Genomic DNA, 25720 nt, shown 5'->3' on the forward strand with positions numbered 1-25720 from the left:
GCGGCGTGCTTACAGGAAGCCTCGGCATGATGCTGACCTGCACAGCCCCTTCCTTCCGCTCCTCACCGGTCTGCTGCTTTCCAGGAGTGTCGGTGTGCTCATGTGACCATACATACCATGTGCTGCTACACCTCCCACCAGGAAAGCTTGACTCCCCCACTCCTTGCCATAACCTCGTCCATCTTTCATGAGTCCATTCACGTGCCACATCCCTCACAAAATCTTCTGTACGCTCCTCAGACCTCCTCGTGGCATGTAAAGCTGAGTGGGCACCATCGAGTTTGAGGTCATAAGCAGTCAATGATTGCCCTTGCTACTTGGAGACAGAGACCATGCAGCTAACAGCTTAAAAAAAAAAAAAAAAAAAAAAAAAAACAAAAAAAAAAAAACACATAATCTTTCTCCAGGAGCTAGGCACACAATAAATTGCTTAGGAATGGCAATGGACTCTGGGCCCAACTGGAAAGCAAGACTGTGCAAAACCCAACAGCTTTCGCCCAGGACATTGACTCATCATCACCCATCAGAAAGCCTAGGGCAAAGAAGCCCCCTTATGAACAGGTGGGGATTGGTCAATCCCTCCTTGTCTAGTCACCCCTAGGGAGAGATGGCTGAACTGGCGGTAGCCGGAGGAAGCCTCGGGATGGCGAACGCTCACTCTACCTCCCTTGTCCCTGCAGGTCACCGAAGTGAATTTGAACAACATGCTGTGTCCGGCCATCTCAGACCCATTCTACGGCCCCTGGTATCGCATCTGGGCCTCGGGACACCAGACTCTCATGACCATGACCCACGGGAAGCTGGTCATCCTGTTCTCATACATGGCTGGGCCCTTGTGTAAATATCTGCTGGATTTGCTCCGGCTTCCAGCCAAGAAAATAGACTGAAGGTGCTTGGATTTTTGTTTTGTTTAATTTTGTTTGTTTTTTGTTTTTTTGTTTTCTTGTTTTGGTTTGTTTCTCCCTGAGGAAGCAAGTCCTGACTTGATTCAGAGAACACCCAGTTCTTGACAAAATCATTGGAGAGGGCAGTAGGATGCTTGGTGTATTTACTTTTTTCCTCCTCTCTGTCCCTTTCTTCCATTACTCTTCCCTCCCCAGCTCCTCCCCATGGATGGCTCTTCGTGCCCAGGCATAGTTCTGGGGGCTGGCACTTACGCCCTTTCATCCATCCCTTGGTCTCTTGGTCCCTCCTGTGCCCCACTCCCTCTGCGTGGCCTTCCGCAGGGAAATGGTAGTCAGCGGGCCCCTCTCACTGCTTGTTGGTGCTTTTGACAACAGCTAGTTGAAGAAGCAGGGAACAACATGCAGTCATTAGTTCTTCCAGTATCCCAGCAATGAAATAGTGTTGGGTTCATTTCTCCACTGCCAGGGACCTCCAGGCTCATGCTGGGATCCCCTTTTATCTCCAGCATAGCCTCCACCAGAAGGGGACCAAGACCTTGTTTCTATACCAGCTGCAAGCCCAGAGCCAAGGGACTTCCCAGATCACAGCCAAAATAGATTCTTCCAGTGACGGGTATCCCATGACTCAAAGCAGGGAGCCACCCAGCCGCTCCTTCTAGGGTGCTGCCTGGGGTGGCAGGTGATAGCAATGTGCAGCCCAAGGGCATGATTGTGTAGAGGGCTGCTGGAGATCTGTTGCCACAGTGAGGCTAAAGAGGGTGAAGGTGTGCACAGTACCAGGCAGGACACCCCCTCCCCAACCCAAAACAAAAACAAACAAACAAACAAACAAACAAAAAAACCCTTCCCTGTGAAAGCTGAGAACAGATCCACATCCCAATCTGAAGTGAGCATAGAGATTTAGACAGGAACTAAGTCGAGGGGCAACTTGAGAAAGCTGTGATCGGAATCACACCGCTGTCCTGTCGATAACCGGCAACGTTCTAGTCTCAGCTGCCCCCGTGAACCATCCTCATCGTCTCTGTATGTGTTTATCTGTGTCTCTTTGTCTGAGGCCGCTTCATGGGAGAGGGAGCTGGGGTTGGCCGTGGGTGCTGTTTGCCTGTTTGTATTTTAGATGTTTGAAATGGGGTAAACCCTTGCATTTCGGGAAGGTACTCTAGAGACATTCCTGGTACTTAGAGGACGTGGCCACAGCTCCTAAAGGCAGTTTCCTTAGGGTTAGATTTCTTTCACGTAGCTAGACTCTGCTCCAAGTGCTCAGTGTGGGGGAAACGTCACTGGTTTTGCAGGTTGACAATGTCCAAAGCCCAGGCGTAGGTTGAAAGGGAACTGCCAATGGGTCAGGTCCGCATAGGTAGAGGTTCAAGTGTTCTTTGGTTGAAAGGTACTTAGTGGTGTGTGGCTGCGCATTTACTGACTCCTTGTTGACTTCTAGTAGGAGGCGGTTTGCTTAAGCGTAGAACAGTTTGTACCTCGACCACCCCATTGCCTTGTTCTAGTTGCAGTATTCAATGTGAGTTTGTGGGTATTAGGCCTAACCTGAGCTTCAGTGCCTCAGTGGCCATGATTTTATGAAGTGGACTTGCAGGGGAAGCAGCGGCAGGAGAATCTGCTGGAGCAAATGGAAAGTAAGGGAAGCATCTCTGGGGACGGCTACTTGCCCATGAGGTGATGGACTCTGAGATACAGAGAGCAGGAAAGGGAGAGCTCTTAGTGCGCTGGCCCCCTTGAGCTCCTGCCGGGCGGGGCTCTTCCTCCTCTCACCTTCTTGCTGGGCTCTAGAAATGCTTCTTCAGTTGCTCATCTGCCCCCACCCCCTCAGAGGAGTCGATGGATGAAGAGAATGTGAGAGCCTCCCTGGCTCTGGGCCTCCCTCTAAAAGAAGAATGTGGAAAGAGGTCATGGGAGGGAAGCCTATGAGGGCCTGCCTTGGCCTCTGCCACAACATGGAGCTGCTTCCTGCAGTGATGCAGGGCCTCCGCTGAGGGAGCCACCTCCAGCATGCCACAGAGGTGGGAGCGCCACGCAGGCTTCTTCCCTATCTGAGGCACCACCGTGGCCCAGATTGCCAGGCATCCTGGGCTTTCCCTGCATTGGCATGCCTCCAGGAGCTTGCCTCTGCTTTGGCACCAGCTCAGCAGACCCATTTCTGGTAGGCTTTTCTGGTGCTCAGAGGGAGAGAAGAAATTCCAAACCCTGTTGTCTGGCTTGGCCAGGCCAGAGTCAGCCACAGCTGTCAAGAAGGGGGAAAGAAAGGGGGGAATGCAGGGGGCCTAGGTTTGCTCACATGTAAAGAAGTTAAAGAAGCAGATGATGGCCCCTTCAACAGACTCCGTAGGGAGTCTTGGCCTGGGTTTGAGGTGTTGGGGAGCAGGGGACCTCTTCATTGTATCTCACTCTCACCTTGGTCCAAACCCACATGGAAAGTGGTAACCTGCCTAGGCACTAAGCACTTTGACTTGGGAGTTGCCCCCCAGGTATGCCAACAGCCTGCCTGATGGTAGAGACTATCTGTGGTACCAGGGACAAAGGAGAAGACAGTTTGCACTGACTCTGAAGGGCCAGGCCTTTCTTGTCCCTATGAAGGCTGTTCCTTAGCTACCTTGGCCAAAGTTCCGTGTGCAGTCTACCAGCGTGTGTGAGCTCAGTGTCTGTGTGAGAGTACTCATAGAGGTGGCCAGTTTCTTCGTGATAGTCCCGGCAAGAGAGAACGAACAGTGCATCCTCAAGTCCTCGACGTCTATGGTCAAGGGGCTGTGCCAACAAGAACAGTTGGCTACACTGGACAATTTGTGGCAGCCACTCTGAGCAACAGAGGTTGTCTTGCTTCCTGAAAGGTCCTTCCCGCCCCCCAGTATTTGGTTTTGTATAAGACTTGGCCCAACATCCTCTCAGAAGCCTAGCAGCAAGTACTTCTGTCGTCCTGTGATGCACTGTGGGGCTCTGGAGCCACCACCTCCACCTCTCCTGAGTCTGCCTTCTGTCTGTCTGTGGACTTCTGTACCTGTGGCTTTACAGGGTCGAAGTGGGCTACGTGGGGTCGGCCATGCTCTTTATGCCGTGCTGCTCTAGAGTGCCCGTCCGATGGTCCCTTTTGCTGGAGCCTCTGGTTTGCTGTGTGTGGTCGTGGAGGACTCAGTGTTTTTGTGTGTAATTACCAGCTTCACAGATAGCTCAATGTCAGCAGGGCTCTACACAGGGGAACTGGGGTTAGGTAATGCTCTGAGTTGTGTTGAACTGGGTGTTCAGGAGATGCCAAGGGCCCTTTGAACCCTCCAGCTGCCAAATAGACTTCCCTAGGATTCTGTCACCTGCCTTGTCTGGGAGAGGACTTTCTTAACAGTTTCTACTGGAAGGGAGACTTGTGGGGAGGGATAGGGGGCCTTCTGACACTCGAGGACAGGACACTGCTGCTGGTTTGAGCGAGCCAGGACCGGGCCTCCCAGGCCACCTGGGAAGGCCCAAGACTGGGAAGGAGTGTCCTGAGTCTTCTCCTGGCCTTGCCCTCTCTGAGGTAGGAGTCCACGAGGGGAGTCAGTCTTCCTCTGGCGTACACAACTGCAGGAAGACCGAGGCACTTGCCATGGCCCTTGTCTGAGACACTTTTGTCCACTGATTTGCTACTCGGGCCACTAAACCGACCCCTACCCCCCACTCAATGATAAACAAATCAAAAACAAATGTCGTCTTAAGCAGAAATGATGTTTTGGAAACTCTTGATTCATTTTAGTGTCAACGCTATATTAGATTTTAAAGCATTCTTCATTTATTTGATGCAATTGTAGTGAAGAGAACGGAATTGAATGATGTACAATTATTCCTTCTGGGACACTGGTGAACGCCTCTTCCTCCATCCTTCTTCCCATGCTGAGACTGCCATGTACTGTCCCCCTCATGTGTAAGGCTCCCTTGAGAGCCAATCTCTGAACTCCCTAGATGGCAGCAAGATCGAGCCTCTTTGTTAGGCTGCTTCTGGGGTGTTCTTTACTCCCCCACCTCCAGTCTACCTCCCCTCTTTGGGGGTTTTTGTAATGTGTTTTCTCTGTTTTGTAAAACCCCTTTGATTGTACTGAAGTGGTTTCTGCAGCCACCTTTGGAAATAAATGGTCCTTAATTTGTGTACTTAGCATTTTGAATCTTAGCCTCAGGTGTTTCTGCTGTTGAAGATCCCTGAATGAAAAGGAACCCTCCCCATGGGACTTATTGTTATAATGTTTTCTTCATTTACTGTTATTAAAAGATTTATGAGAACTCAGGCGTCCTGGCCTTGCTTCTCAGAACCCTCTTAAGAAGGCTTTGCAAAGGAGACAAAAGGGATCATTTGTTGGCCTGGTGTGTTATGAAGTAGCTACCACCTCCCCAAGCCAGGGCAGCTGGGCTCAGCATAGTGACTTGCCTTGATTTCCCCTACACTGCCTACTTCCACTGAGGTTCCTGAAGCCTGTCAGGCCATTCACTCTAAGGGGAGCTTATCAGCCAGGGACATGGCTCTCTGGGCCCCATGGTTTGCTATGCCAGATGGTGAAGTCAAACAATGCAACTTTGGGACTTGGGAGATGGCTCAGTATATAAAGTGTTTGTTGAACAAGCAAGAGCTCCTGAGTTTGAATCGCCAGTACACATGTAAAAGCCAAGTACAACAGCATGAACTTTTAACCCCATCCCTTGGACGGAGACAGATTCCAGGGCCTTAGATAGCTAATCTGGCCAATCAATGGAAAGACATTCGTCATTCATCTCTGACCTCTGAACACATGTGGGTGAGGGTACACACACACACACACACACACACACACACACACACACACACAGAAAGAACGCAACTTTAAAACATGTTGACTTCTGGCCCATAGCCTCCAAATGCCCTTCAAGTAAGCAGTATCCATTTAGGGTCAGACTGTCCCTTGGACAATAAGCAAGATAATAGTGTCCTTCGGCAACAACCGGCTGTGCTTATCCAAAGTCCTCTGCCTTTTATTTGCTGATGTTGCCACTTCAAGAAGGGATGCATAGTGACAGTCAGTGCAGGAGGACCCCTCTCACCCCCATTGGCCAGGTGTTGGCCCCCAGGCTGTGAAGCGTGCAGCACCTTATAGTCCCTGACTAGAAATAACTAGAAATAAACCAGCTGGGTTTTTAATTTCATTTGCTGCTCAGGTTCCCACTCTGTAAAGCAATAACTACAACTGTGTGCCAGTCCCAGTGTTCAGTGCCTCTCCATGTGTTCCCAAAACACCCCCCCCCCCCATGCTCTGGGAGTTGACTGGCAATGTGCTTCCCACTGAAGGGGAGAAGCTGAGTCAAGTGAGGCTCAGTAATAAGCAAGAAGCTAGAAACCAGTACTATAAGCTGCACCTCCCTTGGGCTCGACTGCCTTTTTGGTGTGTTAGATTGCTAGGGAGACCATGGCTTAGGGGCCCAGCTCTCAGAGAAAAGGGAAGAGAGGTCTGGGAAGATGACTGGATAAGGGACTGCTGGGAAAACAGAAGGATCCGAGTTCGGATCTCTAGAATCCACGTAAAAGCCAGGCTTGCCTAGATGTTCCCGTGACGCCAGCCCTGATGGGAAGGAGACAAGAGGGCTGCTGGGGGCTTGCTGTCCTGCCAGGCCAGCTGGAAAAAAAAAGGTGAGCTCCAGGTTCAGCAGACAAGGACGGCCTCATTCAAAGTCGGCTTGACTCGCCTCGCCCAGTCAGTGTTATGTGTAGCATTTGAGATGGCTAAATTGCAAGCCAAGGAGCAGTAGACACATTGCTGCATTGATAGACACATTCCACAGGAGACTCCCTAACCTTGACATGTCAGCTGCCTGGGATCCCAGCATCTCACAAGGCAAGTCCCAGTAATAAAGGTGGATCCTGCCTTGGCCTATCCCTGCCAGGGTCTGCGGACAATAGCATGAGCCGCTGGTCTATTCTGTTATCCGACAACTCAGTCCCAGCCCCGCCTCTGTACCAGCCACCAGCTTTCCCTGGTACAGAGACTCTTGTCCTTTAACCTCCTTTTCCCAGGGGCTTTCAGAGGGGGCGCTAGCCTGCCTCGGCTCTATCTACAGGTTCCTCCTTCCTACCAGCCAAGAGCACAACCTCTTCGCTATTTCATTTGTTCACAAAGATCCTGGACCGTCCAGCATTATGTCTCATGGGAACTCAGGCCCTTCCTATGCATCTTTGGATCTACCTTATGTTTGGAAGGTGCCAGAGTGATCAGGCTCATAAATGCTGTGTATTTATGGCCTGGAAGGCAGCGGTGCGGGGGTGGGGGTCAGGTAGAGAATATCAATGCCGAGGCCTGACTCAAGCACATAATTCCAGGCAAACTTTTCTGTTGTTCTTGTACTTGCTTTAAGCCCCCAGGTTCTGAGTCATCTCTTTGACCTGCCAGTCTATAGCGGTGCTTTTACGAAACCTTTTAAGACATCTCAAAGGCACGAAGAGGAACAGCTAAATCCAACTTAAGGGAGCGAACATTACCAGTGCAATTGACGCTCCTCCAGACAGTTAGAAATCATTCCTCCACATTTCATAGATTCTGAGGAGGTACCTTAGAGGGCCCCTTCTGGGCATGAGGGATAGGGGGCAGAGTAGTTGGCCTCTGCGTCTCATCACACAGCTTGTCCTCAGAGTAGCCATTAGCAGCTACGGGGGTGTTGACTGCACTCGCCCGCTGTGCCTTTATGCGCCCTATGTTGGGGAAGTCTGTGGGGATGTGGTGTGGGTAGAAGAGGTGCTATCTGTTTTAATGGATTTTTCTCTTTTTCTTTGGCTCTAAGACATTTTTGGTCATGTTTTAATATCTCTAGAAAGCTGAATGCACCTTATGATCAATGACACGCACCTTCTTTCACTTCCAGTGGTATAAACTAAGAGCTGTCTTACAGCCTAAAGTGCTTTAGAGTCGCCTTAAATACTGGAATTGTTTCTTCTTCCCTTCTTCAAGGAAGTCACTTTCCTGCTACAGGAAACCCCTTGGTGAAAAGAATTATAAACTTTTAGCATGTGACATCATCATCACACTTTGTCCAACCTAGATGTGGTAGTACAGGCCTGAAATCCCAGTACTTGGGATCCTCACACTTGGGATGTTGAGGCAGGAGGACTCCAAGTTGGGAAGACAGCCTGGGCTACAGAGCAAGACCCCATGTCAATGAAAGAATGCATAAACCCAAGACTGTCTTCTTTCTCTACAAGCATCCATGAGGCCAGACAAGCTTTCTGCTTGCTACCTGAGGGATTCATTCTGTTGAACTCTCTCCCAAGACAAGTGGTTTTGGGGACACAATACTGAGGAGGCCAAGTACACCTGCATCAGGAAGACCATTGTGCCAAACGAGGGGGAGAAAGCCAGACAAACCAGACCAGGCCAGGTCCAACAGCTCTGGGTTTTTTTCATTATTGTTGCTTGTTTTGTTTTGTTTTTATTTATTTCCCAACCACAGCCTAGAAAGACAGCTCAGTCTGGTTCCCTAAGGAACGTTAGGTTAGTCAAACACCAGACATGAGGTGAGCTGGCAGCAGTGGTAGCAGAAGGGAGGCAGCGCCTAGCCTGTCCAGAAGCGTCCAGGTTGACGTAAGTGCTTGTCTGGCCCACACAGAGGAAGGCAGCGATTTCCTGGCTTTCTCAAGGTGGAGGAAGGGGAGCCAGTGGGCCTTTCAAGGAAAACCAATGGTTTGACCTGAGGCAGCTTGAACCCTGGGCATTTCCAATAGCCTGAGCAGTTGCCAGCTGCTAAAAGTCTGGCTGCCTTGCAAGTTAAGCTTGGCCCATTATAACCTCCAGGTCATGCTCTTCCAGAAGGAAAAAGGCGTGTCTGCGGCAAACCTGGGATACTTGGAGTCAAGAAACAGCTTTTGGCCATTTTTCCCCTAGAGGGTTTAGCAAGATCTGATCATCCTGGATTAGAGCTGCCCTCACGTAACTGGGTTAAAGTGTTGCCCTACTTAGGCCCCTCCTGCTGTGGCCTCCTTCAAAGCTGATGAGGCCGATTAGGGGGCTATTTCTGAGCACTAGTCATGTACCCACAAGCCTGGGAGCAGTCCTCCCCTGACTAGAAAGACAATAACCATGGCTGAGGCAGAGTCTGCCTTGCCTGTAGGAAAGCACTGCTGCCAGACACACCCCGAGTCTTGGGAAACGCGAGCAGCCATCAGTCAGGGCTGTGGATATTGACCTTACTAAACCAGACCAACCTGTCAGCTTCCAGATACAGACCTACAAAATTCAGACCGACCAAGAAATTCACTTTCAGGAATGGACTTAGTCCTGTACCTTTTACTGTCTTCATTTGTAGAGAGAGATGGTAGGCCGTCAACAACAGCAGCCACTAGCCTCCACTCAGGAGAGTCTCTGCCTTCGAGGAAGATTGCTGTCTTAACCTATTTGAGCCTCAGTTTGATCGTTCACAAGAAAACAGTAACAGTACCCACTTCCGAGAGCTATCGTAAGGCTCTAGTAGAGTACATAAAACACCTGGTGCAGGGCCTCACAGCATATTCTAGGAACTGCTTCCATCAGCGCTTAGCATCACCACCACCATCAGCATCACCACCACCATCAGCATCACCACCACCACCAGCATCACCCCTACCATCAGCATCACCACCACCATCAGCATCACCACCACCATCAGCATCACCACCACCATCAGCATCACCACCACCATCAGCATCACCACCACCATCAGCATCACCACCACCATCAGCATCACCACCACCATCAGCATCACCCCCCCCCCCCACCATCAGCATCACCCCCCACCACCCCCCCCCCCCACCCATCAGCATCACCACCACCATCAGCATCACCACCACCATCACCACCACCATCAGCATCACCACCACCATCAGCATCACCACCACCATCAGCATCACCCACACACCCACCATCAGCATCACCACCACCATCAGCATCACCACCACCATCAGCATCACCACCACCATCAGCATCACCACCACCATCAGCATCACCACCACCATCACTCCTACCATCAGCATCACCACCACCATCAGCATCACCACCACCACCACCATCACCCCTACCATCAGCATCACCACCACCATCACCATCACCATCAGCATCACCACCACCATCACCACTACCATCGCCACCACCATAACCATCATTGTCATCACCATCATCTTCATCAAGACCAATAGTGACTGGTAGAAAGCTCAGTCTCTGGAGCCCAACAAGCTTGATTTGAATCCTGGCTTTGCCACTTTAGGTAGCCATGTATAAGGGACAACTTGTTTGAATTTCATTCTTACTTTGTAAAATGGAAAAAAATCATCAGGCTATTGAAAAATGTACAATATGATTCTTAGTTCACAGGATGCATTTAATTGGTGTTGGCTTATTATAATTGTTAAAAAGGAATGATCATGAAGAGTTGTGCCTAAATGTTTATGGTTGTGGGAATGAATATGCAAAGCAAGGGATCCTTAGTTGAAGCATTCATATGATGTTTTAATTGTGGCCACACTTCTCACTACATCATCACACCTGAAGGATATGCAATACCAGCAGTGTACCCTCCTAATGTAAACTATAGACTTGGACTAATAAGTACGTGACAGTGTGGGCCCTTCAGATGCTGCAAAAGTATCATTCTGGTGCAGGATGCTGATAGGGCAGACTGTGAAGGGGAAGGGGAACGTTCTCTTCAATTTTCATGCAAAATTAAAACTCTTCTAAACAATACAACCTGTTTTAGAGGGAGATTCAGAAAGGAATGATTAGCTAGATGTTAAATATATTCCTATGGCAGTCATTTAAAAATAACTAAAAAATATAGAAAAAAGGAAACAGGGAAGGAATCAAAAGAATATGCTGCAAAAATACACCACATCAAACACAAAATAAGGTAGTAACTGGAAGAATTGAGAAACAAAAGAAATGGAAGATATATGGAAAAATTACACAATGGCAGAATTAAGTAGTTAATTATCAATACTCTAAATATAAGTGAAGGAAATTCACCAACTAAAATACAGATAATGGCAGGTTGTATTAAAAACCTTTTGGGGCCGAGAGGTGGCTCAGATGTTAAGAGTACTTCATACTCTTGCAGAAGATCTGAGTTTGTTTCTCAGCACCCTCATTGGGAGGCTCACAACCATCTGTAATTCCAGCTCCAAGGGATCCGACACTTTCTTCTGTCCTCTGAAGGCACCTGCCAACATGTGGCGTATGCAGATATACATACACATAAGAAAGCACTTCCATGCCGGGCGTTGGTGGCGCACGCCTTTAATCCCAGCACTCGGGAGGCAGAGCCAGGCGGATCTCTGTGAGTTCGAGGCCAGCCTGGGCTACCAAGTGAGCTCCAGGAAAAGCGCAAAGCTACACAGAGAAACCCTGTCTCCAAAAACCAAAAAAAAAAAGAAAGCACGTCCATGCAAATAATAACCACAACACACAACAAAGCTGAAGTGGTCGCTACACTAATATAAACCACCATCAATCAATTTTTAAGTAGAAACTTACAAGAAACAAAGTACCCAAGGTGGTGGTGATGCATGCAAAAGCTGGTGGATCTCTGTGAGTTTGAGGCCAGCCTGGTCTACAGAATGAGTTGCAGGCCAGCTAGGACTACACAGAGAAACCCTGTCTTGAAAAACCAAGCAAGCAAACAAACAAAAGAAACAAAGTACATTTTATTGATAAGAGGAATAAAAAATAGTGTAGACACAGCAATTGAAAATATGTATGCATCAAACAGAGTCTCCATCACATAGTTGGATGGTAGGTTTTGCCGTAAGTGCTTTTTATCATGGCAAAGAATTTGCCTTCCATTCTGAATTTGCCACGTTTTCATTATGAAAGGGTGTTGACTCTTGTCAAATGCATTCTCTGCTTTTGCTGAGGGGATAATGTTTTTCCCTTGTCCAATAAAAGACTGAAAGTTTTTCTCCTAAGATCAGGAAGACCCATTTATTATTCACACCTCTGCTGTCAACTGGGAATCTTAGCTAGAGTAGTTGAGCAAAAGGATTTGTTCCCCAAGATAGTTTTATTTCTACTCTCATTACTGTATACATGCATATATATATATGTGTGTGTGTGTGTGTATATAATCTAGGAATTGCAAATTAGAGAAATGGAACTTAAAATATATGATATTTTCTTTTCTTAGATGGACTTAATTCCCCACTTGCACCCATTTTCCTGCAAACAACATGATTTCACTTTTCTCTATGGCTGAAAGAATTTCATTGTGATATATGTCACACAAAAATATTAATAAAAAGAGGACATGAATCTAGGAAGGAGATGTGTTAGGGGGCAGTGGGTAGTTGGGGGATGGGGTGGAAATGATCAAGATACATTGCATACTAAGAATAATGAAAAATGGATCTATAAAGGGAAAAAGAAGGAAAGCCATCTACATTGGAAATTAGGAAAAAGTAGGGACTGGAAAGATGGTTTAGTCAAGCAAAGTACTTACCTCTCAAACAGGGGGCCTGAGTCCATCCCTAAAACCTATGCAAAAATGCCAGGCATGGTAACACACGCTTGTAATCTCAGCACTGGGGAAACAGAGACAGGAGATCCTTAGAACTCACTGGTTAGCCAGTTTGACTTATTTGGTGAGCTCCAGACCAATGAGAGACCCTGTATCAAAGGAGGTAGATGGCATTCTTGAGAATGATACCTGTTGTCCTCTGACATACATGTGCATGTGTGTAAGCACATATACACACACAAAAGGAAAAGCAAAACTGTATGTGGACAATATCATTATATTAATATATAAATAAATCCCATAAAACATAGCCACTCAATTATGGGAGTCAATAAATACATTCAGCAAGATTGTAGGATATAAAAACTAACACATCAAAATTAGTTGGGCTTCTGTATGCCAGGAAAAAAAACAATTTAAAAATGGAGAAAATCCTATTTATGATAGCATGTAAAAGCATTTTTTTTAAAAACCTAGGAGTAAATGTAATCAAGGAGGTAAATAACTTGTACACAGTAAACTACAAAATATTGCTCAAATGTGTACATAAATAAAATTTTGTGTGTTGAATAAATGGAAAGATAGTAAGATGGCAATGGTCTCCAAAGCTAGATACTGCCCCATCAAAGTTTTCAATCCTTAACTTTATATATGGAATCTTGAATATTTGAAACAGCATTGAAAAAGGAAAAAAAAATCTTTGTTTCAAAACCTACTCCAAAGTTACTGTAATCAAGATGATTTAGTACTAGGAGAAAGATAAACCAATGGAAAACAATAGAAAAGTCCAGAAATAATCCTAGACCTTTATCATCAATTGATTTTCAACAAGGATGCCCAAACCATTCAATGGGAGAAAATGGTATTCGGTGAGCCATTGAACCACATGCAGAACAATGAAATTTGAATGGCTGCCTCACATTAATACAAACATTAACACATCAAATCCTTAAATTTAAAGGTTTAATCAATCTACAGGGCTATTGGGAGAATACATAGGGTAAATCTTTAGGACGAGGGCTTGGCAATTAGTTCTTAGCTTAGAAAAAACACAAAGGAGCAAGTTAAAAACTAATAAACTTGGATAAAGGCTTAATATCCTGAGTACAAAAAGAATTCTTATAACTTGGTAGAAAAATACACCTCACCCCCCCAAAAAAAAACTAAAAAACAAATTGTTCAATTAAGAACTAAGCAAAGAACTTGAACAGAAAATTTCCCCAAAGATATGCCATAAATACACCAATGACCAATAAACATGGCAAAAATCATTCCGCGTCCCGAATCATTAAGGAAATGCAAATGCAAACCATAATGAAGCTGGACATGGTGATGTCCACTGTCAGGGACGTGGGAGTCGGAGGTTTATGACTTCAGGGTTGGCCTCCACTTCAAGTGAGGGCCTGTCTCAAAAACCAAAAGCCAAATTGAGTGTAACAGATACCAGAGAGAAGGGAATTCCATGGAAGAAATGTGTCCTTTGGCTCCCAGCTCCACTGGCTCCTTGGTGGCTTAGCCTATTGCTCATCATGGTAAGAGCCAGTGGTGGACAAAGGTTGGAATTTCATGTCTGCTGGATGCAAAGGCAGTCAACAAGGAGCTAGGGGCCCAGTATCCCCCTCAAGGATGTGCTTGAGTCAATAGACTTCGCCTCCCTCTAGGGTCTCACCTCTTACATGTTCCACTACTTCTCAACAGTGTCACAGGCTGGGAACTTGGTCTTTGACACATAGGCCTTTGGGGGACACTTAGCCAAATCATAACATTGAAATGCCATGTCACCTCCACTAAGATGGCTTTGATTTTTAACAAGGCCAGAGTGTATATTTCAGAGAAATGAAACACATGCACATAGAAACTTGACCAGGACTGTCCATAGGCAACACCGCTGCTGAGAGCCAACAGGTGGACACAAGACATTAGGATGGATAAACAAATTGTGTTACATGATAAAATGGAATATTATTCACCATGAAAAGGAACAGTACCAAGACGTGGCTGGGGGTTGAGGAGTGTCTTGTCACTGTTTGGGGGTGTGCTTATGGAGTGATGCAGAAGTGTTTGGAAATTGAGAGCTGGTGGCTGTAAAACACCGAAGACACTAACTGTTACTGAGACCCCCCCCACTATAAACTGGTTAATTGTATGCAATCTGAGTTTTACCTTAATAAAAGAAAATGTCCAATAAAAATAATGAAATCGAGCAGTTTCTTTTTCACTCCTAAGTGCCTTGTACACCCTTTCTTACAGTACCTCCAGGTATAACCATCCACAAAGCAAAAAGGGTTGCCCACACTTTCCCAGCCTATGCCAGTACAGTGTCTATTTGACCCTCTTCAGGGCTGCGGATTCTACTCGAGTAAACTAATACAAATGCCCCGCAGAAGAGGAATCCATTCTATCTGAACAGCTGGGCCAGACCATATCTCTTAAACCTGTCATTCAGGGGTGCTATTACTAGATATGCATGGCAAGACAAACAAGATGCAAATCACCAAGACAGTAGTAATGAAGGCCATATACTTTCGTCTTAAAAAGAGGTCACTGCTGAGGCCTCCTGTGCCACAGGGTTACAGGGTTACAATGCCTCTATGAAGTTCCTGGAGATCCCTGGAGTTCCCTGGGATGTCTGAAGTAGCAAGAGTATAGGGAAATCTTTGCATTACTCACACCAGCACTATTCCTCAAGAAGATGGGGTTTTCAGGGATGGACAGATGGATCAGTGGTAACGAGTGTGTACTGCTCTTTCAGAAGACCCAGAACCCATGTTTAGTGGCTTACAACCTCACAATGCCTGTAACTCCAGCTCAGTGGATCAGGTATCTCTAGCCTCTGTAGGTGTCTGCACTCATTCATGCAACACACACACACACACACACACACACACACACACACACACACACACACACACTTGTTTCCCATGGGGTTTCCCACTCCTTCCAGTTCATGCTACTCTATATTCTGCCAGGCTATGCGTGAGTGGGCACTATTATGTTCCTTCCAGCTATCTGGCCAGGTCCCAATTATGTCTTATGCTGAAACCCGTAGTGTGTATGTACCACTGTGGATTATTCCAGAATACCACTTAGGAGGAATTACAAATGACACAGAAAGTGACAGAAAAATTTCCAGTTTTGAATCTGATGGTCACTCGGAGCCTCCTACCTGTCAGCCGCTTTCTCTCAGTTCAAATGGCATTGCACTCTCTGTGCTTCTGGCCTCAACATAGCCACAACTTCATTTTGCCTCTTTGCCCTTCCTATGTAGCAGGTGATTCATGAAGTTACCCTGATTTCCCTTCCCTTGTCATTTGCCTTCGTTAGCCTCTCCTCCTGCCCTGGGAAGGGATTTTTGCCTCCTATGGCATCAGCATTGGACTAGGAATCTTGCTGTGCGCTCTCATCTTGGGCCCAAAGGCAGCCGTTTGGAGCAAATGGCCTAGACTCTGTTTCTTCTTATCTCTGTCTTCTGTCTTGGTGCCAGGGAGGGCCATGTGCCTCTCAGAGGGCAGGTTCACAGGAAGGAACACAATTTTCAGTTTCCAAATACCATTCTGCATGTCTATAAACCATATTCTTGAATGATCCTAGTGACCTTGCACATTTCTCATAGGAAACACGACAGCCACGTGTGAGGGTAGTAGAAAAACAAATCCGGTCTTACTGTGCTTCATATGGAGTTTATGGCACAGACATGTTGGTGGGCCAGAAATTAAAATGCCATTTTTCTTAACATCATTCTGAGGTCCCTATGATGATAAGCCACTGCTGTCTGGATCCAGTCTGAAGTTTTGCAGCAAGAACTAACTTGTATGTCCCTCCCAATTCTTATCCCAGATTATTAATTTGTCTTCTGCAATTACATGATATTCATTCTGCAACCAAGCAAAGCACTGTGACTCTGAGGCCACAGGCACTCAATAAATATTGATGGATCACATTGAGCCTGACATTTGGGAGGAAAAGGCCAAAAACGGCAGTCATTTCATCTAATGACGGCTTCCCAGTGGCTCCCAGAATAACTCGCAGTTGGGACTCCAGCGGTCATCCTCGGACTGTCCCGTGAGATCCTTGGGTTATTGCAACTGTTCCAATTTTCCATAAATACAATTCAAACAACACACTTATGTGTGTGTTTAAGTATACACTATTTTCAAAATGTAATCTTAAAAACCAAACTGAAGAGAACATCTCATATGTTACATCTCGAAGGGCAGTAGATACCCACCGGTAAGTTAGCAGAAGCAAGTTGACTCATTTCTGCTCAACAATGGGGGTGATGCTTCTTCCTGCTAGAACTTCTTGGAGCTTTGACTCATTGGTTCAGGTTGTAGCTGTACTGGGCTTTTATAGCTTAGGCTGATATGGACCTACTGCTATGAGACTGTGTGCATAATATAATGCCTGCTCTTTGTGCCAATGAAGACCTTCTTGCTGTTGCCCAGCCAAACTAAAACAGAGAAAGAAATTGAGTCTGGAGATTAACTACAACCGCCATCCCTCTCCCCAATCACAACTGTATTGTAGTCACTAACACAGCCTTATTGTTCTTAACATTATAAGCAACTGGCATCCATTTGTAGTGTAGAGTGATGAAATACCACTTTACATCTATTTTTAACACAGTCAAGTGACAACTATGATTTTGATTAAAAAAAAAAAACAGCTCCTTCTTCCACTTTGAAAGGAGACTAATGGTTGAACAAATTAGCCACCTCTTCTGACCCAGATGTGTTGGAAAAGGGAGCAAGAGCAGCCAGGGCAGTTGATGAGCACAGAAGCATTCAAGGCAGCCACTACCCAGCTGTAGGAACAAACTTAGACAGCAGGCCTTCTAGCTCCCTCAGTGTAAATAAGTAATCAGTGGCCGGGATGGCAATCTGTCAATGCAGGTCCACACCTGCTTACAATAAAGCATACACCTGTCCTCTTCCAGCTCTCTGAGTGGTTCCACTTAAAGGGTTGGGGATACAGTACCTGCTGAACATTAACAGAGCTTCCAATCACCTGTGACTCCAGATGCCTATAGTCAACCATAGTCCAGAAATATTAAATGGAAGATTCCAGAGATGAACAAGTATTTGTGTTTTCTTATTTATTTGTTTTGCTTTTCTGGGGGGGGGTGACATAGGAAAAGCCTTTATGTAAGAGTCTGGAAAATTAGTGATATGTAACAATAGCTAATGACATCTTGACTGCTGGCACATGACTAGGCACTAGCAAACTTGTCCTAGCATGCAGAGAGCTACAAGCCCCACCTCCTATACCAACATACTCTAACGAGCTGGCACGAATGTCCTTTAAACCCGCTTTTTGCTTGCACCTCAAAAAGCCTAACATGTCAGAGCCAGACTGGTGGTATAGACCTCTAATCCCAGCACTCTGGAGGCAGACTAATCTCTTGAGTTCCAGGACAGCCGGGCATACAGAGAAACCCTGACTTGACCCCTGCCCCCCCCCAAAAAAAATCCCTAACGTGGATAATTTGTGGAGACTACCTTCAGTACAACCAATTACTACAAGCTATTCAGGGATACTCTTACACACACCCCATTCTTTTTTTTTTTTTTTTTTTTTTTTTTTTTTTGGTTTTTCGAGACAGGGTTTCTCTGTGTAGCTTTGCACCTTTCCTGGAGCTCACTTGGTAACCCAGGCTGGCCTCGAACTCACAGAGATCCGCCTGCCTCTGCCTCCCGAGTGCTGGGATTAAAGGCGTGCGCCACCACCGCCCGGCCAACCCCCATTCTTTTATCTAGAAAATGGGAGTTCAGCACTTATCTCAGCAACACAGTGACAATGGATCTGTTACGCTGCCCCCCAATCCTAAGGTGGGACATAGGCAAGCCTGGTCACTACATGTGAGACTACTTCACCTTGGGTGCATTACCCCCTTGGAACCAAATTCAAGGCATTCAGCTCACTAGTTTCTTTCTTAAAGTTTTCAACCTGCGCTTGGGTCTGAGGCAGCTGCATGGCCGGGCACCAGTTCCCAAGGGTTGGCCACCAAGTCCAGGACAGAAAGCAGTATTTGTGTTTTCAATCGCATTGTGTTAGAGGTAACATGAAGAATTCTCACACTACCTCACTATGTCTTATTCATTCCTTTGTCTACCATATCATATATATATATAATGTATATACACCATATATATATATAACCTATATCACACATAACACACACACACACACACACACACACACACACACACACACAAAACCTACCTGTTAGCCACTTAGCAGGCATCTCATTATCAGACTGACCATGCAGTACTGTAATATTTGGATTCACAGAACCCTTCTTTTACTTAATAATGGTCAGAAATTCAGGAGTAGTGATGCTGGCGATTGTATTACAAGATGCTCTTGCAGCTATTCTTAGTTATTCATCTTTTATAGTGCCTAATTTTATGGGTAGTAATAGGAAAAATAGTATATATTGGGGTTTTCCATTGGCAGGTTTCAGGCATCCATTCAAGGACTTGGTATGTTTCCCCCTACAAATAAGGAATCTGTATACTGTTACAGGGCCATTTTTCTTGGTGGTGCTAGGGATTAAATCCAGGGCCTTAGGCACATTAGACAAGAACTCTATAATTGAGCTATACTTCCACTCTTAAAGGATCATTTTAAAGAGATGGCATCTAAGCTTTTGGCAAAAGTAACCTGGTTTCTAAATGGTACTTGAGATAATTCCATTTCTTGAGAGATTTCTTCCAGCAGGCTTAGGAACTAGAAAGTAGGAGGCTGTAGGTATGGAGCTAGGTTTTTCAATACAGTTCCCCCCCCAAAAAAGGAAAACCAACCCAAACAAATAAACAAACAAACAAACAAACAAAAAAGACTGAAACCAAACATTCTAACAAGGGCTGGCCTCAGCTGCAATCTCCCATTTAGCTTTCCCTCTTGAAACTGAAAAGCCTGGGCAAACACAGATGGGCAGTTTTCAAGTGTTCAACTGATCCAAACCAACACTGGTTTCAGCTCTTAAGGGCAGAGCTGAAGACAGGAGAAGGCATATTGGATAGGCAGTCTTTTATTCGCCAGCTCTCCTAACTGGCAGCTCAGAGCCAGAGGCACTTCCCTCCCCACCCGAGCACTTTCCCTAGCTCACACTGACAGGATCCCATGATGATGGTGTTGTCCCAGGAACAGAGAGGAACTGCCTCAGCCTGCAAAGCCACACTTGCCTTCTGAGTTGCCCAGCTGTTTAAAAGGTACCCAGTGGGGCATGAAATCCAAAGGGACTACTGAAAGTCAAGGAAGAATTGAGGGAAGCGGAATGTGATTAGTGAAGTTGAAATCTGTCCAGACCATTGAGTTCACCACTGATGCCATAAAAAGAATGCTGTGGGCCTGTTATATTATTTTATTCTACCTGAAACTATTAATATGGTCTAAATGATGAAGAAATCTTAATGTCCCATTAAATACAAATGAAGAAAATGAATAAACCGCAAGCAGAAGATACTGCCTTAGTAGAGTACTAGCCCAAACCACAATAGTTCTTTAGGGCCTGAGATGGCTGTTTTCAGCTACTGTGATTGGCATAAGCACATGTTATAAAATTCACATGGTCCTAGGGCTTTGGGGCAATGTAACTGAAAATTGTCCTGTTTATATTCAAGTAGCAACTAAGGCTGAAACATGCAAGATGAAAAGTGAGACAGCAAACATGTTATGACTGATAAAGAGTCAGAGGTACTGTCCACAATCTGGTTGGTAGCCTTCCCAGAGGAAATAGACACATGGCAGCCGCTGCCAGAGATCCACAGTGGGAGTGCCTCCTTTCTGGATGCAAGATTTTACCTGGCTCTCAGAAGTTGTGGCACCGGTTTCCCTGCCCCTAAGCCCAGGCATTTTCCTCAAGCTTGCAAGTCACAAGTACCACTCTGGAGCTAGCAATGCACATGATGCTCAGTCTCAGTGTGTAGAATGCCATTGTGTACAGCAGCCCTTGGCTTGGTACCATATTAAGAACGGTTTCAGGGTCTAACCTATACTCTGAAAATGGGTAGAAACAGTCTGCACTTAATCAGGCGTTTTCACCAACACTGACCATGGCCTCCAAAGCTCATGAACGATCACCCTTGACTACAAAATGACTTGGAGGCTGGCCTCAGGCACAGGAGACCCTGTCTCTTAAACACAGAAGTTCCAATGACTCTAACACCTCATCATGAGGCAAGTTAAATAAATACATAAATCCAAAACAAAGATTTAGTTTTAACATTTTATTGGGTAAATGATTTTAAAGGTAATAACAATAGTGTCAAAACTACTACAATATCTTTCCACAGCCATACCGTACAGACCCACATAAACCTTTTCATATTTTTTTCTTTTTTTGTTCATTTTTAATATTGTAAAGCCATACAGGTCATATAAAATACCCACTTCCAATAGCTTCTTCAAACTAGTAAGCAATTCAGTGTGGAAGGAGGGAGGACCTAGTTATAATGAATGGGTTTCAGGTAATCCGTGATGTCTCACTGTAATCAAAATACCAGGTACTAAGAAGGGGAGGGAGAGCTACTCCAGGTAGCTTTATGCTCATTACAAGTCTCACCATTGCATCACCAAAAACTCTTTATGCTGGTGACCGATTCAAAGTAATTTGGGGGAACATATAAAACACTAAAATAACTTAGAAACTAGATCCAAATATCTCAAAAGTAATCAACTTTGATATACAAAAGCAGTCAGAGGTGGTTACAAAAGTATTGTTTGTTTGTTTGTTTTGTTTTTCTCAGTGCGTCTATGTACCAGCGCAGTTACTGGGTCTGGAGCAAAATAAAAGGTTCATTTTCTTCTGAAACTGTAATAAAAAACAAGGAAAACATATCTTTGTATATAAAGGATCAATGCTGGTCTTAAGAATAATGTAATCAGAAACCCTTAAATCGAGAGGCACACAATGGGTTTCCACTTGTAAAAAATAAAAGGAAAGTCACCAGTTTATTTAAATGGAGGAGGTGCTTACACTCCTCAAATAAACTTAATTCATTTTAACGTCACTAGCAAAAAATCACTTAGAAACTGTACAAAAATAAAAAAGTTAACACATTTAATCCTGCAAGGTTTTTGTAAGGACCGGAAGGCAGGCTTTTGGAGCAGCATTTGGGCATGGCTGGGGGCTTCTTTGGTTTGATCTAACACACGTAAGAGATGGAACCTATTCCAGATGACAGTTTCGAATTCTTGCACATTTGAAGACAGGAAAAGAGGCCAGTATACAAACTTCCGGTGTGCTGGATGTGCAATGGAACCATTTGCATTGGACTGGACATCCTAGGTGAGGTGTGGGGGAGGGGAGAGAGCAAGCCTTGCACTTCCTCCATTGCTTTCACTGACCTCCTCTGGGTGGGGGCGATTAGAGAGGGTAGCTGCACATTCGTGCAATCAGAAGGCCACTTGAGGGGGGGGGGCAATTGTTCTTATAGAATCTGGTACCTGGCTGACCTTGTTTAAGAACAATAAAACCTTCCAGAAGTGGAAGCCTTTTGCTACATACCAAAATAGAATACACACTGTTTTCCAAGAAAATACCCAGTTGCATTTGAAAAAAAAAGAAAGAAAGAAAGAAAGAAAAAAACAACAACAACAAAAAAAACGGAAAACTTAACTTGGAACTAATTAACATTTAAAAGGGCATCTGTAAACTTTGTGCTACTCAAATGAAGTTCAAGTATTACTTCTGAGCTGTTTAAAGATCACGGAACTTATACAATATTCTGGTGATAAAGAGTGCAATTCACATTTGTGTTTCTGAACAAATAAACCACAACTGGCTAGAACACAACTTGTGCAATTAGAATCTTTGTCCGAGTTAAAGACACACGCTACATATTTCCACATGTTCAAAGTTATTTCAAACCACATATTTAACAGCTTTGTAATATACATCAAAAGTGAAAGGGCCTAGCATTTGTTTGTCTGAAGCACACCATTAGAGTTTGTATAACACCCTTTACACTACAAAGTCTTTTAGTCAACAGCTACTTAGACACAAAAATGCACTGTGCATCAACTTGAATACAAAAGGAGACAAAACTATCCTTTTTCCCCAAGCCATGGTGGGAAATATTGCTGACCTCGTCCTTTGAAGCCTGCAGGATGGTTATTCTTCAGTATAACATTATTACACTGGTAAGAAAATCTGTATAATATCTGCATATATCAAGGATTTTAAAAACTCTGATATGATTTTTAGAGTCCGCATGACCAGTCACGTGACCTGCTCAAGATTGATTAGCACCGTTAAATACATAAACACACATATATGCATGTATGCATGTGTAAGTATATGTATACATACATGCATATATGTATGTGATAGATCTTCTCTTTAAAAACAATAACAACAGAAAAAAACTAGCCATAAGCTCACCCCGGACGAGGAGCTGTTGAAATGATGAGATGATGGATAAGATGGATTTCACAACGATATTGGTCTATTCTGTCTCTCTTCAATTTGTATGTTTCTTACTTTTTTCTTTCTCTTATTTACTTACTTATTTATTTTTTTGCAGCAGACAATACCATTCAGCTTGTGCTCACTTTCCCTATAAGGGCAAGAAAATATCAGGTAGCCGCTTGCTTTTATACCGAAAGACTAATCTATCACAACATGCTTCCAAGCAGAAACAACAGGACTTAAAAGCCCATTCTAAAGCCCAGAAGCTTACGTTTTTTTTTTTTTGATGAATCTCTGAATTCAGTAGAATTGGCTACTGAGATTGCCTTTCAGGCTAGCAATTGGCTTCTTAGTTAAGGCATCATAACTGAAAATGGTTACTTCAACAATGGATGCTGTGGATGAAGGAATACCAAACTTTGAAGAACTCTCATCAAAAACTGAAACTGCATACTTTGAGCGAATTCATCCAATTGTCTTACAAACTAGAAAATGATTTTCTAAACTACCAGTCTGTCATTTATCACAGCAATTAAATGTATAAGCTTGACCATTTCACTAATCAGCGGCATGTCATAATTTTAGAATATACATTCTACAGCATAATTTCATTCACCACTTGTTATATTGACTTTCTATTTGAAAAAAATTATATATTTTCCCAAATATATATATATACCTATATATATATATATATATTACCATAAACAAAGGTCATCATTTGCCAGAATCACCTGTGGTTTTCCTGGGGATAAATATAAGGGCTTCCCATTGACATCAGTAAGTTTTCTTTGATTGTGCCATGGGAAGAATAGCCCTGCAAATGAGCTGGGCTCTAATTAATATATCTGAATGCCATCTTCACAGGTCCAACATAATATCTGTCAACATAGAAATGTGTTTCTATCAAAAGTATGTAGTGCAGAAAGAGATTCAAACTCTTTATAGTATCTTTGAAACTCAGCATTGTCTCCATGATAGACAAATTTGAAATCATAGTATATATGAACTTTTGTTTCACTAGATTATCTTTATCATGTCTTAGTAGCTAAAGTTGTCTCTGACCAATTATGACTCATTGAAACCTAAAGCTAACAAATTTAAATTAATACAAAATAGACAAGTGTCTTTTTGGTTATTTGCTCAAAATAATTTTTTCACCTAAAAAAATACTTTGGAGTAAGGACTTTTTGTAATCTGTTGTTTCTTATATAGAAACAATAAAATTTTACAAGAATATTTCTCTAAATTGCCTTTTTAAAACCCTTCTTAATTTGACTTACAGTCTTCTCAAAGGCACTAAATCTGCATCTCATCTCTTCCTAATATTTGCTGCCTTTCCAAATGAATTCCGCAGCTCATTTGAAAGGTAGCTTATACTTTTCTAAAACAGCGTTTTAGATTGTAAATGGATTCTTTAACTCGATAAGCTGTCTCTTCTACGATAACCAGCACAGAAGGTGTCAATGGATTTTTGCTCTCTGTGACAAGCCCTATCATGGACCTTTGAATGTTCATTACTTAAACTAAAGCTCATTTATTTTAACCATGGGAAAAACATGTACTTGACCCAAATACAAAGCTACCATAGCAAAGAGAATTTTAGGCAAATTCAAGAGTAATATACAAATACCTGAATTTGTTTATCAATTAATCCCCAACTCAGCTATCAAAAAATGACTATCTTACTGAGGAATACTAAAGACAAACCTAATAAATCCTCAAAAACTGCATACTTTCTTCCATCCACAGTCAAAAGGGAGGAGGAAGCAGGAAAAAGCAAAGGGATAGAAAGACAGAAACCTGACTGAGATAGCAAAGCAAAAATATACCTAATATTGTAAGGAAAGAAAACTCCAAAAGCTGTATGTGCTGCAAAAAAAAAATCAATGATCTAAAATAATAACAAGATCTTCTTAACAAATGCCATTTTCCTACCCGTTACCATGATGGTCTTAACTGACAATGTCGAAGCTTCACCATGGCAACGGAAACTATCATCATAAAATGGTACAGTAAAAGAGATAGCTAGACCAAGAAGGTGGAGGGTCTCCTGGGAAGAGGTCTGCAGAGAGGCCCAGTGACTGGTTGTGCGGCTCAGTGTCAGGAATAATGGTTGTATGGCGGAAGGGGATGCCCGATGCCATTTTGGAAGTGATGATGCTGGCGATGAGCAAGGTATTCAGCATAACTCAAGGTCATCTTTTCACTACGGTACCTAAAAGAGAGTCAGTGAAGAGAAAAGTTAACATCAAGAAATGGATGATATGCTAACTATCGAGCTAAGAGGGCCCTGAGAGATCATTTTACATAGTAGAAAACAAGAAGCCCTGAGAGAAGCAGTTACTTGCCTAAGGTCACAAAGTTGGTAAGTAGCAAAGCTGAGATCAGAACACAGGAATCCAAACTCTGAGTCCAGTGCTTTTTCTGCTCTACTGCTTGTTTACAGTGCTCCAGGAATGGCATTGCCCCTTTCACCCCATTGGGAGGAAGAAAGAACAGGGGAGAGCCAATCGTTTACCATCGTGGATATATCTCTATCATGGATATATCTCATTCGTTGGACTATTTTTCTTCAGAGACCTTCCATTTCTCCCTCCTTTACCATTCCTTTCTTTGTCCACACATGTTGGGTTGGGGTTTGCCATACTGGCACTAGAACCCTCTCCTTTGCCTGAGTCTAGGTGTTCTTCCATTGCCTTGCTTTTCTAGAGGAAGCATAGTTTCTCCCTTCAGTCTTCTTCTTTTTCTATCCATTGCCCAGCATACCTTGGTTCTGCCACTGTTCTTTCATGGCTGTCAGAGGCTTCTTTGGATTCTCTTGGACCTTTCCATGATGGTCCCACTTACCACTTGCACAGATTCTTTGATAACAGCAATGTTTCCTCTCTATTTTACCTGTTCCAATCCTATACTTCCCAAGTTGACATTTTTT

At 44.2% G+C, this 25720-nt stretch overlaps 2 protein-coding genes across 11 annotated transcripts in view; one reads left to right on the top strand and one right to left on the bottom strand.

Moving 5' to 3' along the window:
- The window catches only part of Tmem164 (transmembrane protein 164), a 167686-nt gene extending 162527 nt beyond the window's left edge, over positions 1 to 5159 (top strand). For all 9 annotated transcript variants that reach the window (XM_028876970.2, XM_028876964.1, XM_028876965.2 and 6 more), the window contains one exon: positions 681 to 5159. In XM_028876970.2, the coding sequence (XP_028732803.1) occupies positions 681 to 887 (207 nt within the window). In that variant the 3' untranslated portion in view covers positions 888 to 5159. The remainder of the gene's footprint in view (positions 1 to 680) is intronic.
- Positions 5160 to 20587: 15428 nt separating this feature from the next.
- Ammecr1 (AMMECR nuclear protein 1) overlaps positions 20588 to 25720 on the bottom strand; it is a 229116-nt gene continuing 223983 nt past the window's right edge. For both annotated transcript variants that reach the window (XM_028876962.2, XM_028876959.2), the window contains one exon: positions 20588 to 25003. In XM_028876962.2, coding sequence (XP_028732795.1) covers positions 24889 to 25003 — 115 coding nt within the window. In that variant the 3' untranslated portion in view covers positions 20588 to 24888. The remainder of the gene's footprint in view (positions 25004 to 25720) is intronic.

This window comes from Peromyscus leucopus, chromosome X (assembly GCF_004664715.2).
Source record: "Peromyscus leucopus breed LL Stock chromosome X, UCI_PerLeu_2.1, whole genome shotgun sequence".
Taxonomy (NCBI): Eukaryota; Metazoa; Chordata; class Mammalia; order Rodentia; family Cricetidae; genus Peromyscus; species Peromyscus leucopus.